Source organism: Mesocricetus auratus, unplaced genomic scaffold, assembly GCF_017639785.1.
Source record: "Mesocricetus auratus isolate SY011 unplaced genomic scaffold, BCM_Maur_2.0 Super-Scaffold_100691, whole genome shotgun sequence".
Lineage (NCBI taxonomy): Eukaryota > Metazoa > Chordata > Mammalia > Rodentia > Cricetidae > Mesocricetus > Mesocricetus auratus.
Window position 1 is genome coordinate 56,758,850 of NW_024429267.1, and position 15,095 is coordinate 56,773,944.

General features: G+C 58.0%; 1 protein-coding gene across 4 annotated transcripts; it reads right to left on the reverse strand.

The window, feature by feature from the left end:
• Positions 1–679: 679 nt before the first annotated feature.
• Positions 680–12,471, reverse strand: Csrnp1 (cysteine and serine rich nuclear protein 1). 4 transcript variants are annotated; one of them, XM_040739781.1, is made up of 5 exons: positions 12,354–12,471; positions 5,320–5,564; positions 4,365–4,624; positions 3,576–3,890; positions 680–2,759 (listed from the first exon to the last, which is right to left on the reverse strand). In XM_040739781.1, exons 2-5 carry the CDS (start codon positions 5,522–5,524, stop codon positions 1,776–1,778), a joined length of 1,764 nt encoding a protein of 587 aa, XP_040595715.1. In that variant the 5' UTR covers positions 5,525–5,564; positions 12,354–12,471; the 3' UTR covers positions 680–1,775. The 4 variants fall into 4 exon arrangements, with proteins under 4 accessions (XP_040595715.1, XP_040595716.1, XP_040595714.1 ...); XM_040739782.1 differs by lacking the exon at positions 12,354–12,471 and adding an exon at positions 11,427–11,670; XM_040739780.1 differs by lacking the exon at positions 12,354–12,471 and adding an exon at positions 10,603–10,842.
• Positions 12,472–15,095: the final 2,624 nt, after the last annotated feature.

The following is a 15,095-nucleotide window of genomic DNA, read 5'->3' on the forward strand; positions in this document are numbered from 1 at the left end:
CTCACCAGGTAATGAGAGCTGGTACTTAAGTAGTCCCCCTGGGTAGAGCCCAGAGGGGGGCTACAGCACAGGCAGGGGCACCTGTGGTCACTCCCCGGAGACGCTGTGCAAGTCACTGCCATCCAGGCCCCTGACTGGGGCTCCCCAGAGCCTGGTCTGCACAGCTGGCCTGAGGCCTATTCCGGCTCCTTGCTTGGGACAGGTCTGACAGGTCTGGCTGGTAGACACTTCCGGAGCTCAAGTCCCCAGGGACTGCAGCTGCTGAGCCCTGTCACCAGGCCAGGCCCCCACCAGAGCATCTTACTGCCCTGACCTTTCTGAACCCAGAAGTAACTATAGCTTCCAGGCCAGGGCCCAGACCCGGGTGTATGCATGCAACAGAGGGTACCCTGTCCCAGCCCAAGCCGACAGCTCTTCCTCCTTATGACGCCCCCGCCCCCACTGCATCCCAGATGGCACCGTCAAGGAATGGGTTAATCCAGAGGGAAAATTGTTCCATCCGCCCAGCCAACCTCTCAGCTGGCTTTCTGCCTATAGGCTGACTGGCCCGCCTGGAAGGAAGCCCAGTGTGCTGTCCCTGCCTCTCAGCACAGCCTCTGTCCATGCTACCCGGGCAGCGCCCCTCCCCACTGCTTCCTGGGGGTGCACTATGCTCCCCACCCCACCAAGGAGACCACACTTAAAAATAGAGCGTCTTTATTGGTACCTGTCAGCTCAGGTACAATGTGTTCCCACAAGCACACAGGCTGGCAAGGCCTCCTCTCCTGGGCAAGGAGGCAGGCCCAGAGCCTGTGTTTCTTGGCACACACACAAAAAGAAATGAATAAATTATAGTTCTGACACTTAGAGACAATATAAAAATGCATACAAAATCCAACACCAGCTAACGAAGGGCATAAAAGCCCCTCAAGAGGCACGCCTCGCCAACTGGCCTAGGGGCACACGGTGGGCTCCGGTGGAGTTCAGTGCCCAGAAAGCCCTGAGACAGTGATCTGGGGTGCATTATGGGGTGCACCTCATATCCTGAGGCAGGCCCATTGCCCTTTTTGGGGCCTCTGGCTTCCCATCCTACAGGAGGGGCTCTGTAACCCACAGCCTTGGGAAAAGGGACGCGGGCAGAGGACAAGGAGAGTGACCCGGCAGGGGCAAAGGGGGTTTTGGTCAAGGCTGGTGAGGAGCCAGGCAGCTTGACTGATGACCACAGGCTCCAACCCACAGGGTCCACACCAAAGCCCAGACAGCCAGGGTACACTGAAGGGGCTGTGCCCCAACACCGCCCACCTGCCAGAGAGGCTCAGCCACTGATGCCGCGGCCCCCAAATAAATTACAGAAATAAATTACATCTTCACAGTCCAGGAGATCTAGCCCCCACGGCTCGCAGGAAGCCAGAAGCCCCCGTTTTCAGCCCTGTCGCTGTCTTTGGACTGAGGAGCACATTACGGTGGGAAGAAAATGGATCTGAGGCTCCAGGAGAGCTCCCTCCCTCCCTTCTTCTGGCACACACTGGGAGGTGGAAGACCTCTTGTCTGGCTAGAGGGACCAGGCATTGAAAGAGGGACACCCCTCACCACCCTCTCTTTAGTACAGAATAAAAATAAAAAAAAATAAATAAATTCAGAGTGTTAATGTAAAAATAAGAGGGTGCATTTAGCACCCATGGCCAGGACCAGCCCACAGGAGACCGTTACATCACATAGACCTTGGGGAACCCCCCCAAAAAAATCACAGAAAGCAGCAACGGGGCTCTGGGGGCAGGGAAACGGCACCTCAGTCCTCACACTGGCACGGGCTCCATCAAAGGTGCCAAGGCAGTGTCCTCAAACTGGCTCTCCAGAAGAGGTGCCAGGACATCAGTAACCGGCTCCGACAGGCCCACGAGGGACTCCAGGAAGCAAGTGCTGGCATCCCTTGGCGGAGAGAAGCTGGGCAAAAGGTGGGGGGCCTCGTGGCTGTCCAGGCTGCCAGATACCCTGCGGGAAGTATAGTGAGGACCCAGACTGTAATCGGGCAAGGCCTGGAAGAACTCAAAGGAGTCACAGGAGGATAAGCTGAGGTCCACGGAACCACTCTGCACAGCCTCTGCCCCAGAGGACCCAGGACTGCCAGGGAGGCTACCTCCGCTCAGCCCTTCGAGCCCGCCATGTAGGAAGCAGCTGGCGTCCAGGTTAGCGTTCTCATCGAGGATGCCCGCCGCCAGGCTAGTCGAGTAAGACTGCCCGTGAGTCCATCCGGCCAGGCTGCTGGGGTCACCGGCACTAAAGATGTCAGCCAGATGGAAACAGCTGAGGTTATCCAAGCTGCCCACACCCCTTGCCTCCTCCTCCTCCTCTTCCTCCTCAACGCCGAAGTCAGAGTCACTGAAATTCAGGATCTGTGCCAGGCTGTCCTCATCCACGCCGGACTGGAAGCCGGGTCCTGGAGGGCTGGGGTGGGCGAGGCGGTCCGGAGGCTCGCTATTGCCGGAGGATGAGGAGGTGGAGGAGTCGGTCATGTCGCTGCTGCAGCTGTTGTCCCCCAGCTCACTGCTCACAGGGGGGTTGGCCAGCGGGAAAGGGGAAACCGGGGTTTGTTGTTCGATGGGACCATCCTGGACGGGAGACTCCAGAACCCCCAGGCTCTCGGCACCCTGCTCCATCTGCAGGCGGGTGAGCGTGTGGATGAAATGCGTCTGAACTCTTGTCTGGTTGAATTCCACACGGCCATTGGGGTTCTCACAGCCCTCACGGCAGCAGCCACAGGGGAACGATGTGTGATCCATCTGCGGAGAGAAACCGTGCCCAGGTAAAGACTGTGTGTGCGAGAAGCCAGCAGGCTCGGCTCCCCACCCCACCAGATCCAGTAGGGTTTGCTTTTTCTTTTGCTTGTTTTCGAGACAGGGCTTCTCTAGAAGTGTAGCCCAGGCTGGCCTAGATCCAAGTGATCCGCCTGCCTCTGCCTCCCCAGTGCTGGGATTGAAGGCGAGTGCCACCAGCGCCTGGCTTGTTTTCTAGAGACAGGGTCTCACCATGTAGTTTTGGCTGGCCAAGAACTTACTATGTAGACCTGGCTGGCCTTGATTTTTTTGTTTGTTTTTTTTGTTTTTTGTTTTTCGAGACAGGGTTTCTCTGTATTGTTTTGGAGGCTGTCCTGGAACTCACTCTGTAGACCAGGCTGGCCTCGAACTCACAGAGATCCGCCTGCCTCTGCCTCCCGAGTGCTGGGATTAAAGGCGTGGCCTTGATTTTTAGAGACTGGCCTGCCTCTGCCTCCCAGAGTGCTGGGATTAAAAGTGTGTGCCACCACATCTGGAAGATTTTTTTTCTCCATTTTTTAGTTTTTCGAGAAAGGGTTTCTCTGTGGCTTTGGAGGCTGTCCTGGAACTCGCTCTTGTAGACCAGGCTGGTCTCAAACTCACAGAGATGCTCCTGCCTCTGCCTCCCAAGAGCTGGGATTAAAAACGTGTGCCACCACTGCCTGGTTAATATTTTTCTTTCCTTTTTGATGGTTTTGTTTTGGTAGTGGGGCTAGGGATTTAACCCAGGGACGTAGAGCATAAAAGGCACAACCCCTTGTCCTCCCCAATCCAAGCACGCACCTGGCACTTGATGCCAGCCAGGCTGCAACTGCAGGTCTCGGGGTCGCAGACTCCATCACAGCGACACCCACAGTCCTCCCGAGATAGACGCAGCGCCTGCAGTTCTCGCTTCTCCTCTCGGTCGATCCTCCGGACACCCGAAGCCCGAAGCAGGGCCCGTCGCTGCCGAGGCGGATGGGGCTGCAGGAAATTCACATCCTCCAAGCGGCCGCCTGCTACAGCCACTGCCAGGTCATTCTCGACAGAGGCGTCATCGATGGCGTCCACTGTGAGGGGTAAGCCCGTCCCCGTCGCTGGAACTCCAGCTGCAGAAAGCTACATGTACAGGAAGGGTGTGAGACAGGAGATAATCCACAGATTATCCATGCCATCCTGGGTCAGACAGAACCCCTTCTCTAACTAGATACACAGACCGGCAATGTCAGATCAGTTCCCAACCCTGGTAAGTCTAGAAAGATTCCAGCATTATACCCCGGGCCTGACCCTTATCTGCAACTGCCTACTTCTCTCTAGACAGGGCCCTGTCCTCAGATCTGCTATGCAGTTGAAGAGGACCTTGAACTCCTGATTCCTCTGCTTCCATTCCCAAGTTCTGGGGTGGCAGGTGTGTATCAAGGTCCTGATGCTGGTCACGGACGCCAGGAACGCCCTACACACTAGGCAAGCATCCAGTGTGCCTGAGCTGCAGCCCCAGACCTCGAACCCTCTCTGTGTCCCTCCCCTGACCCCAACCGCAGGCCCCTCCTCTGCACATGGAATGTGCAGACTGACCCCCGAGGGCCTCCATACCTTCCACTTCAGCCTCTCCAGTTTCTCCTCCTTCAGGCGCTGACGGAGCTTCTCCCGCCGAGCCCGGACCTGCTCCTGTGTAAACTCAGCTAAGGAGAAGAGCCGGCAGGTGCTGTGGCGGGGAGCCATGCCCAGGGTGCAGCCACCACGGCTGGGCACACTGGTGAATCCCTGGCACCTCGGGAAATAGTAGACAGTGATGCCGTCAAAGGTCACGCGACCTGAACGCTCCCGAGGAGACCGCTTCAGGATGGACGGGGCTGAAATGACAAGTAAGGGGCCGAGAGTGAGTCCTCTGTGGTGCGGTGTAATTTCTGTCTTTATTTATCATGTATACAGTATTCTGCCTGCATTCATGCCTGAACGCCAGAAGAGGGCGCCAGATCTCATTACAGATGGTTGTGAGCCACCATGTGGTTGCTGGGAATTGAACTCAGGACCTCTGGAAGAGCAGCCAGTGCTCTTAACCTCTGAGCCATCTCTCCAGCCGGCGGTGTAATTTCTAGAGTGACACCTGCCCATCCGTTCTACCTGGCAGATGCCACATAGTTGGAGGACAACCTGGGCTATGTGACATCCTGTCCTCAAGATTAAAAAAAAAAAAAAGGAAAAGAAGAAAGCTGATCAGGAAAAACCCTTTTGGGGACATTCAGGAAAAAGCTAAAGAGCAGTGAAACAAAAGGGGCGTGGCTCAGCAGGCACGCAGGGCCAACTCTGGCTGGGTTCTTGAGGGCGGGGCACACTGGAAACAACAGCCCCTTGGAAAGGCCTCCCAACCCCAGGGGAGCAACTCCTGACAGCCTGACTCCCAAGGTCAAAGGTAAATCAAGGCAAGCCCAGGTGTCCCTGGACAGTGGGCAGTAAAAGACTTCATAGAAAGGGACACCCCAAGGCTGCAAAGGGCAATTTCAGCTTTAGAGAAGGGGCGTGGGGCCCCCCAAGACAGAAGACTTACGAGTGAAACTTGGGAGGCCACAGGAGTCCTGGTCGGGCCGGGGTGCCTGACCACACAGTCCCTCCTCATCCGAGTTCCAGGCAGGGAAGACAGAAGACCCGGGGGAGGAGGAGAGGGAGAGACAGCCAGAGGATGAGGGTAACGAGGAGGAGCCCAAGAAGTCCTCCTCCAGCTGGTCAAACTTCCTCTTCAGCAGCCCAGCCATGGTCGTACAGAGGGGGCTCCAGGAGCTGAGGACAGATGGCCTGGAATGACAGGAAGAGAATGCTCAGCGCCAGGCTCCCGGCCTAACCATGTTTTCCCCATCCTGGCTTACCTTCCACGGTATCCCCCCAAACTCCATCTGGGCCCTCCAGCCCTACCAGAAGCTGAGGTTCATGGTAGGATCTCCTCAGAACGAGACAGCACAGCACCACCACCCCTTCCAACCCGGAACCTTTGACCTCCCAAGACCTGGCCTCTGATAACAAGCCTCAGGAAAACAGCCAGGTACCCTCTCTCCCTCTCTCTCTCCCTCTCTCTCCCTCTCTCTCCCTCTCTCTCCCTCTCTCCCTCTCTCCCTCTCTCTCCCTCTCTCCCTCTCTCCCTCTCTCCCTCTCTCCCTCTCTCCCTCTCTCCCTCTCTCCCTCTCTCTCTCTCTCTCTCTCTCTCTCTCTCTCTCTCACACACACACACCTACACACACACCAGCAGGGCCAGAAGGCAGATAGACCAACAGATGGACTGACAGAACTCAGCCTGCCCTGGCGCATCCTCCAGGCCTCCTGGGGCTGACTCACAGGTCTGCTGTGCGTGCTTGCACGCGCAGAGCCTCCTGCAGCTGCCGTCTGCACAGCCCACCACCACGGGCACCGCTCCCCCACCGCACAGGTCTGCCACCTTGCCCACTGGCAGCTTGGGTCCCCGCTCCTGGGCCAGGCTGACCAGGAACTCTGGGAGCAGGCACTGGTTTTGACATTGGCCCCATTCCTGTCAGAAGGACTTCCCCCAAGCCCCTCCCCGGGATGGAGCTTCTCAGAGTTTCCCTCAGAAATCCCCGTGCCACAGGAGAAAAGTCCCCTGCTCTAGGCCGGACTGCAGGCAGGGCATTTTACTTTGATCTTAATATTCACCTTCTACTTTCCCCAACTTCAACTCCAATATAGTTAATTTTCCTTAAAACAAAGCCAAACTTCTAATAGTGATATTGACCCAGAAAGCTGCTATTCCAAGCCTCCCTTACTTTTTGTTTGTGAGGCTCCCCTAGACCCCTGGTAGGGTGCAGTCACTCACCAGCCAGGCTGGAGAGGTGAAAACTCCCTCCCTAACCCCCAGGGCTTGGGCCAGCAACAGTCCCTCCAGGACTTGGAGACTGCGAGTGCAGCTACCTGCTGCCTGCCTGACTGCCTGAGTCCTGTGGAACTCACTCTTTCAGGGCTGAGTGCCCACAGCTGGGGACCCCTCCCCCAGCACCATCACAGGAAGCGAAAGGGGTAGGGAGGCCATCCAGGTCTTCTCCACTGAGGTGTCCTCCCTATGGTCCCTTCTCCTGTCCCAGGCCTTCCGGCGAGTTCCCGCATCTGAGGGCACCAGCTGTCAGCCCACTCGATGGTTAAAAGTACTCATGGAAGTCGTGGCAGCCTTCTCCAGGCAGGAACAGGAGAACCAGGCCAAGCCCCCACCCCGGGGCTGGGGGAAAGAGGATGACAGGTGTTTCCGGGGCAGTTTCTCAGGCTTCATTACTCCCCTTCTCAGAGTCAAACCACAAACACAAACAGCCCAGTTGACCTGTAGGCTCTCCCAGGAGATGTTTGGTCATGAGCCAGGCACCCTGACCACAGACACACTCATACACACTAGCTGTCAGGCAGGCCCTAAACATCCTGTCACAGCCACCACTGAAGTCTAAAGCATGGGGGGGGGGGGCGAACACAACATGGGACAGACAGACAGGCACAGGCACACAGACAGACACACACACACCATCCTTTTCTCTAATTCCAGTCAGTGCTCCTAAGACAAAAGACAAATGTCTGAGACCCCAGGACCAACAGCCCACTTCCCCCTGGAAACACAAAATTCCACAGGCCCCAAACTGAACCCTGTCTGTTCCCCACCCCCCATGCCATCTGTTCCTCTTCCTCTGTCCCCTGTCTTAGTAACAGCACTGCCACCCACCCAGTTGCTCAAGCCAGAAACCTGCAGCCACCCCCCCAACTCCTCCCTCCCCTCCTCCTCCTGCACCTACACCCAAGGCAGCACTCAGCCCTGAAAGTTCACACTCACAGGCCAGGCACAGATTCTGGAGGTCTCCTGGCTCTGGAGAACTCGCTGTCTGCGTTTGGACCCCGGCTTGGCTACTGGCTGGGTGATCCTGGGCAAATAAATCCCTTAACATCACTGCCTCCAATTGTCCTAAGCCCCCAGAGGCCAGGCAGGGTGTGTGCACACCTGACATCCTGGCACTTGGGAGACGGAGGCAAGAGAACAGAGTTCAAGGTTAGCCTCGGCTATGGGAGACTGTTGCTCAGAATAAAGAAAAATACAAATTAGAACCTCTAGGGGCGGGGGCAGTTTACAGGAGCCGGTACACGTCAATTTCTCTCTCTCTCTCTCTCTCTCTCTCTCTCTCTCTCTCTCTCTCTCTCTCTCTCTCTCTCTCTCTCTCTCTCTCTCGGTGATTCGTTTTCATTGAGTGTGCAAAAAAACAAAACAAAAAAAAATCAGCTCTAGGACTCACGAGACTAGACACAGATGAGTGAAAGCATCAGGAAACACAGGCTGAGATTAACAGAAGGTAGAACCAATTCCGAGGGGACGCTAATTGTCTCTGCCCTCTCCACAGCCAGGCTAGAGGAGCCAGTGGGAGGAGGGGTGCATACTGGACAGTGAGGGCTGCTGGCGGAGGGCTAGGACGGTGGTTCAAGGTTTAAAAATGCCTCTAGCTGTACTTGTGAATATATATATTCATTCTATTTAGGTCGCTATCAATCAAAATTTGGACTGATGGTATAGCTCTGCGGTGAAGTGTGTGTGCAAAGCCCTGAGTTGCTTTGTCCGCACACGCTTGCCGAGTTTATCATGCCTTCCATGTCTCTGCCCCCCAATCTGCTTCCACCCGTGTCTCCCCTGAGCCCCCCTATCACCCACGGCCAGAAAGGCAAAGTGGAACCACCACCTCGCAGACCCCATGCTGAGCAACACTCCTAATGGTTCCCCACGAGGCTATTCCCTCCCACTCTACTTAGCTTCTGCACATACTGGAAAAGTCCAGCCTTATATTCTTCCAGATGCCATAGCTTCAATCTATAAAGTGCTACATGAGGCAGGAGAACTGCCTAGAGTAAACCACCCCCCCAAAAGGCATCTCCAAAGGGACCTCAAGAGCTCCCCACTTCTGCCTTTTTGGGGTACAGCCATGGACAGAACACTTTCCAACAAAAATATTCCTAAACTGAAGATTAACCTCCAGTGCAATTGGGAATAAGGGCGTCTTGAATGAGAAAGGGTCTCATGTAGCCCAGGGGACCTCAATTCCTGATCCTCCTATGTCTACCTCCCAAGTGCTGCAATAACAAACATATGCTACCATGTCATCCATGCCTCTGAGGGCCAGGGACACAGTTCAGAAGTCTGGCATGCTTGAAACCCTGGGTTCAACTCCTTAAAAAGATATGAATGGCCAGAGAGCAGTTAAGAGCACTGGCTGCTCTTCCAGAAGTCCTGAAGTCCCAGCACCTATAGGGTGGCTCACAACCATCTGTAACTCCGGTTTCAGGGGGGATCTGACACCCCTTCTGGCTTTCAAAGGCACTGGGCATATACACATTACAGAGACATACATACAGGCAAAGCATTCATACACATAAAAACAAATCGTTTTTTAAAAAGAGGGGGACTAGAGGGCCTGTTCCTCTACCACAAGGAAACAATAAGACAGTTCCCATCTACAAACCAGGAAGAGGGCTTCACCAGGTTGGGGTCTTGATTTTGGATGCTCCAACCCCTAGAAGCACAGACAGACTGGTTGAAACGGCTCTCACAGACCCTAAGTTTTCCTCAGTGCTCTCCTTATCTAACCACAACGTAACGGCCTCCCTCACACCAAGCTAGGCTGCCTCTGCCCAGACACTTACAGTAAGTCTGGCCCCAAACAAGCAGTCAGGACAGCCCCACAGGGATGGTCCTCTGCCTAGGGGGTCTCAGCGTGACCTCCCCTGCTCCTGAAGGCTAATGTAAGGAGGGGACACGCGCCCATGCCCCCAGCCTAGGTCAGAGCTCTGTTCAAAGGTGGCTTTTCCCAGGCCAGGAGAGGAAAGCTCGCCGTGGCTGCAGGCAAGTGTGGGATGGCATCTCAGAGGCTCCCGTTGTTCCCCAAGAGTAAACAGACAGATGTCAGGGAGGGAGTTGCAGGCTGAACAGGGATCCACCGTCAAGTGCATCCAGATAAGAACTAAGGCCAAAGAGTGCTCACATCCAAAGCTGTTCACATCCCGGAAAGGCTAGGCTGTGCTCCAGGCACGAGCGCTGGACCTCCGGCTGGGTCTGAGGAGCCACCTGGGATCCAGAGGCCGAGAGAAGTCAGGGGCAGAGATGAGGAGGCCAAGTCAAGTCAGAAATGAAAGACAGCTAAGGAGTCCAAGAAAAGTGCCAGACAGTGAGTCAGGGGGTGGGGGAGGGGGCCGCAGCAGCTACTCGGGGACTCCAGATCCCGCTCCCAGGGTGAGCGCGGTCCCGTCCCAGGGACCTGGAGGAAGGAAAAACCCATTCCCAGGATCTGGCTCGGACACATGCACCACACTCCTGGAGCGCCGCGCGGGCAGGCCCCGGAATCCGAGGGAACCAGGCTCCCTTCCGGGATGGTAGCAGCCTGAGGATCGGGGCCTCCCCCTTCCTGCCAACACACGCGCGCACACACACACACACACACACACACACACACGCGCGCGCGCGCACACACACGCACGCACAGGCACTGACAGCCCGGGAACGGAATGTCACCCGGGTCTAGTGACCCCAGCCATCTAGCACTCCGGGCCCAGCAAAGGCTAATTCCACAGGCAACCGCGGGGCAGCCGTGGGCAGGCTCGGCACACCAGCGAGCCCCGTGCCCCCCAGCCTCCAGCCCCCCGCCAGGGCCGCCTCCGTCCCCCTGTACCAGGCATCTGAAGAATGTGTCCTTTGACCTCAGGGCCCCGGGTCCCGATCAGTCACGCCCCCACCCACAACACCTAGGGTCAAAGGACCCCCAGACCCTCCCGACGGACTCTCCAGGAATATGGGGGGGGGGGAGAGAAAAATCACCTCTGAGCCGCGGTGGACCTCACGGAAACAAAGTGCAGGGCCGCTCAAGAGACGGCAGACAGGAAGCACGGACGCGCCCCTCCCCCACCGGAGCCTCAGAAAGCGATGGGGGGTGTGGGGGGGAGGGGACACAGCTCTTTCGATTCAGCCTCTAGGGCCCTGCACTGGGTAAGTGCCAAACGTTTGCTGGCTATATGAAAATGCTTGGTTCTTCTACCCAGGGAAAGCCGCACCTGACACAAGTTACTGCTTCCTCTGCCTTCATTCATTCATTCATTCATTCAGCAAATTCTTGCTAAGCCTCCAAAAAAATAATAATAATAATGCCATGCACCACGGGGCAGACACTCCGGGCATAAGTGAAAAGACCTGCAACCAACGTCTCTCAAGTTGGAGTTACAGGAAGCAGGGGGGGACAGGAAGGGTACAACTGGGGACCCAGAGCAGTGTCCCTCTGAAGAAGGGACACGAGCAGAGTTATCCACAGAGGGGACGGACTCGGCCCGGCCCAGGGACAGGAGCAAGGGCAGCAAGATGCGCCTTCTGGTGGAGGTGCAGCAGCTAAGAGGGCCTGGGCTGGCCCGAGGGCACAGGAAGTCACCCGAGGGTGTCAGTAGTAGAGACTGACATTTCTAGATTTGCATGGCTAAGAGATGGCTCAGCATCTCGGCGGGAGAGAGGGTGTGACCTGCAGGACGCGCAGGGCAGGGCCAGGAGGTGATCTGACGGGACTAGGGCCGGGGAGAAAGAGGGTGACAGCCGGGGGAAGGGGGGGATGGGGGTGGGGCTGTCAGAGATTTGGGGGCAGGGAGCGTTTGACTTACTCTCTGCAAAAGGGCTGGGACTCCCGGGGGGTGGGGGTTGGCCGGAGGTGGGCAGCCAGAGCGCGGGGACGGGTTCTCCGGTGCCAGGAATGTGGGCTCCAGTCTGGGAGCGACTTGTACCGGCACCCTCGAGTGACTAAGTGCGCGGCTGCTGGCGTGGTGTGGGCATTTCTACGGGACGCGAAGGCGAAGGGCCCCCCGGGGGAGGGGACACCGGGGAAGGAGACGGGATGCTCGCACAAGAGGGACTAGGGGTGTGTGGGAGAGAGCCTACGTGTGCCCGCGGGTGGCCGGGGTAGCTGCGCCCAGTGACTCAACGGCAGTGGCCTCGGCGTGTGACGGTGACAGGTGAACATACGACACAATCCCCCGCCCCTCCCTCCTCCCCCCCCCCGGGGTCCGTGACTCACCCAGCCTCACTCATCCCTCGCTCATCCCTCCACACCCTCCCTGACCCCCGCCTGCCGGGGGCGCCCGGCACACGCCGCAGCTCGGCCGCGCTCTCCCCCTAGGGAGCCCGGGGAGGAAGGCGACCAAGTGTCACCTGCCCCGGCCACGCGAGCAACTTCTGAAAAGTTCTCCGGCAACTGGGGCAGGAGGAAACTCGCCCGCGGGCACGCGCGCCCCGCCACTCCGCCACCTGCACCCGGCTTCGGGGCGCCTGGGCATCTTCGGGGTCACCGAGGCGGGGCGGGGGAGGGGAAGGGAAGCCTGGTCGTTCCCCCAACCCCATACCCCGCGGCCGTGAGCTCCCACCCGGGGCGCGCGCCATCTCCAGCCGGGCTGGGCGTCCGGATCCCGGCGGCCCCTCGGGAGGACCCGAGCGAGATGATAAGCGCAGGGGGCTGCAGTGACAGCGCCACTCAGGAGGGACGCCCCCTGCCCCGATTCCCCCGCGGCCGCGTCCCGGGGGTCCCCGGCACCCACCTGCACCGGCAAAGCTCGCCCAGGACGCCGCGGCTCCCCTCGCCCCCGTCCCAGGGTCGCAGCGCGCGCAGCGAGCGACCCGCAGTGCGCTCGGCCGGGCGGCCGTCGGTGCAGCCGACCCAGGTCTGCGCGTCCGGCGGCGGCGGCGGGAGAGACTGGCTGAGCCCCGGCCCCGCCCGCAGCTCCGCCCTCCTCGTCAGTGGAAAACTCCGGGACTCACGGCGCTGACGCACGCCGGGCCTCCCGCCAGGCGGCCCCGCAGCCCGCGGCCCCGCCCCGGAGGCGCCGCCCCCTCCCCCGCCTCGAGCCTCCCCGCGGACTCTGACCCGGCCGTGGCGCCGCGGCTCCGCGCTCTGCTCCTCCGATGGCCGAGCTCCGTGCAGAGCCGGGTCCTAGAGATGCCCGCCTCCCTGCGCCCAGCAGCCCGGAGCTGCAGACTGGGTAGACTGAGGCTGCGGGCGGTGGGCGCCCCTCCCCCTGCCTCCGCCCGCCCTAGGCAGCCTGTTATCCATCCAAACGGACGACCCTCCCCGGGCCACCAGATCCCGCAGAAAGCTAACCGAGACTGGAGACAGCCAGGGATGAGGAGGGAGGGCGGAAAAGGTCATCCCAGGGCCTGGCCTTCACCTCTGCCCCCGGGGCCAGAGCCCCTACTCCGGGACAATACCTAAAGTAGAGATTGCTGGAACCAGCTTCCCCACCCCCACCCCTCCCGTAAAACAAAAAAGAATCTGGTTTCTCCTAGGCCGGACTTAAAGCAACTTAAAGCGGCCTGCTGCCTTCTCTGCTCCCGCCAAGACCGTCCCTAGGCTCGCAGCCAACTGCCTGTGCTACCGGGCAGAAGAGGATGTTCTAGCAGGCAGCTTCTCTCTCGTGGAGCCCACCCCAGCCCTACTCGGCCCACGGCGGGTCCAGTGCCACCCAGTACCTAGAGCGATTTCACCTCGCCTGGAGTGTGCTCCCTTTCTCTGCTCTCACCGGAGGGAATCCCAGCTATGCCTAGGAGGGCTCAGAGTGTACTGCCTCCTCCGGGAAGCCTTCGACCCTCCCCCCTGCCCGCCAGCCCAGCTCCCGCTGCATTCTGGGTTCTTCTGCCTGCCCTAGATGAATGTTGTCAGTGGCTAGTCCAACCCTCAGGATTCCATTCTCCCCTCCCCGGATGCAGTAGGGAGGTGACCTTCTGGCCAGCCTAAAAGGTATCTAGGGTAGAGATGATGGCAGGGTCCCTTCTTCAGTCCTGGGTGAACATGTGCAGGCAACAGGCCTGGTTGAGAGAGTGTGCAGCCTGCCCTTCGTCTGTGGTAATCTGGGGTCTGGGGACCCGGTGAGATCCCTGACACACACCGCTTTTGTACGTTGAATCTGTGGTGGCTGAGGCTCCACAGCAAATAGTCGACAGGACTTGTTGAAGATGTAGGTACTTGCCTGCCATGTTGAAAGCCAGTCTGAGAACAACCAGGGTATGCCTTGCTTCAAAAGCAAACACATGGCCGGGTGTGGCTGTGTTTAATCCCAGCACTGGGGAGGCAGAGGCAGGCGGATCTCTGTGAGTTCAAGGCCAGCCTGGTCTACGGAGCGAGTTCCAGGACAGCCTCCAAAACAATACAGACAAACCCTGTCTCGAAAAAACAAACAAAAAAAGCAAACACATGAGCCGGGCATGGCGGTTTATGTCTATAATCCCAGCACTCTGGAGGCAGAGGCAGGCGAATCTCTCGAATTAGAGGCCAGCGAGTTCCAGGACAGCCACGGCTACACAGAGAAGCTGTCTTGGGGGAAGGGGGGCGGGGATTAAAAAAGACAAAACCTGGACTGATACGGTGGCACACACCTTTAATCCCAACACTCTGGACACTTGAATCCCAACACCCTAGAGGCAGAAGAGTTGGAGGCCAGCCTGCTCTACATAGTGAGTTCTAGGACAGCCAGAGCTACATTTACATTGGTAGTGAAGCCCTGATTCGAAACAAAAAAATTACTACAGAACTGCATACCAGTCTCTAAAGGCGACTGAGAGGTCACAGAAATGTCCCTTGAGGCCACACACACACCCACCAATAGATACTCAGCTGGTCTCCTCCCTGTGCCTGCTGGTCTTCAGCCCAAGCAAAGGATGGCACCACCAGCCTTCCTACTTGTCACTAGCAGAAGGGTCTATAGTCTTGGGGACCCATGTCATGTACCCGAGGCTGGCCTAAAGTCAGGGTGCAGTTGAGGGTGACTTTGAATGTTCCGATTCTCTGGCCTCCCCCTCCTGGGTGCTGGGAATGACAGCCAGGTACCAGCCCTCAAGATTTTATGTAGTGCTGGGCATAGAACCCAGGGCTATGCATTCTAGGCAGGCACGCCCCCGGTGGAGCTCTCTCTCGCCAGCCCAGAAAGAGGCCTTTGATGATGCCTAGAAGTGCTGTTCTGCTTTGCCAGCTCCCGTTTCCAATGCATAAAATGGGAGCATTGGACCAGAGAGCCCAGCCAGCTGCACATTCCTCCTTGCCTAGGATTCTGCAAGATGCTGATGAGGGAGCTGGGCAAGGCTGGACTCTAGAATTAATGAGGTTTCTCTAGAGCTACCCGGGTTTGCATCCTGCTGGGCTCTGTATCCAGGAAACCAGACAAGGCTGTAAGCAGGGCAGGGAGTTGGCACGGGCTGCAGTGGGGGCTTAGAGCAGGGGACCTGATGGGCCAGGGAGTCTGGCGAGCAGGAGGAGAAAGAGATTAAAGGGGGGAAAATACACACTATCA

Bases quoted from the DNA above. Each gene is read 5' to 3' on its own strand.
- Csrnp1 (XM_040739781.1), bottom strand. From the start codon at position 5,524: ATGGCTGGGCTGCTGAAGAGGAAGTTTGACCAGCTGGAGGAGGACTTC. The intron at 3,891-4,364 runs GTATGGAGGCCC...CTGTACATGTAG, and splicing joins TGGAGAGGCTGAAGTGGAAG to CTTTCTGCAGCTGGAGTTCC. The intron at 2,760-3,575 runs GTGCGTGCTTGG...TTCTCTCCGCAG, and splicing joins TGGCTGGCATCAAGTGCCAG to ATGGATCACACATCGTTCCC.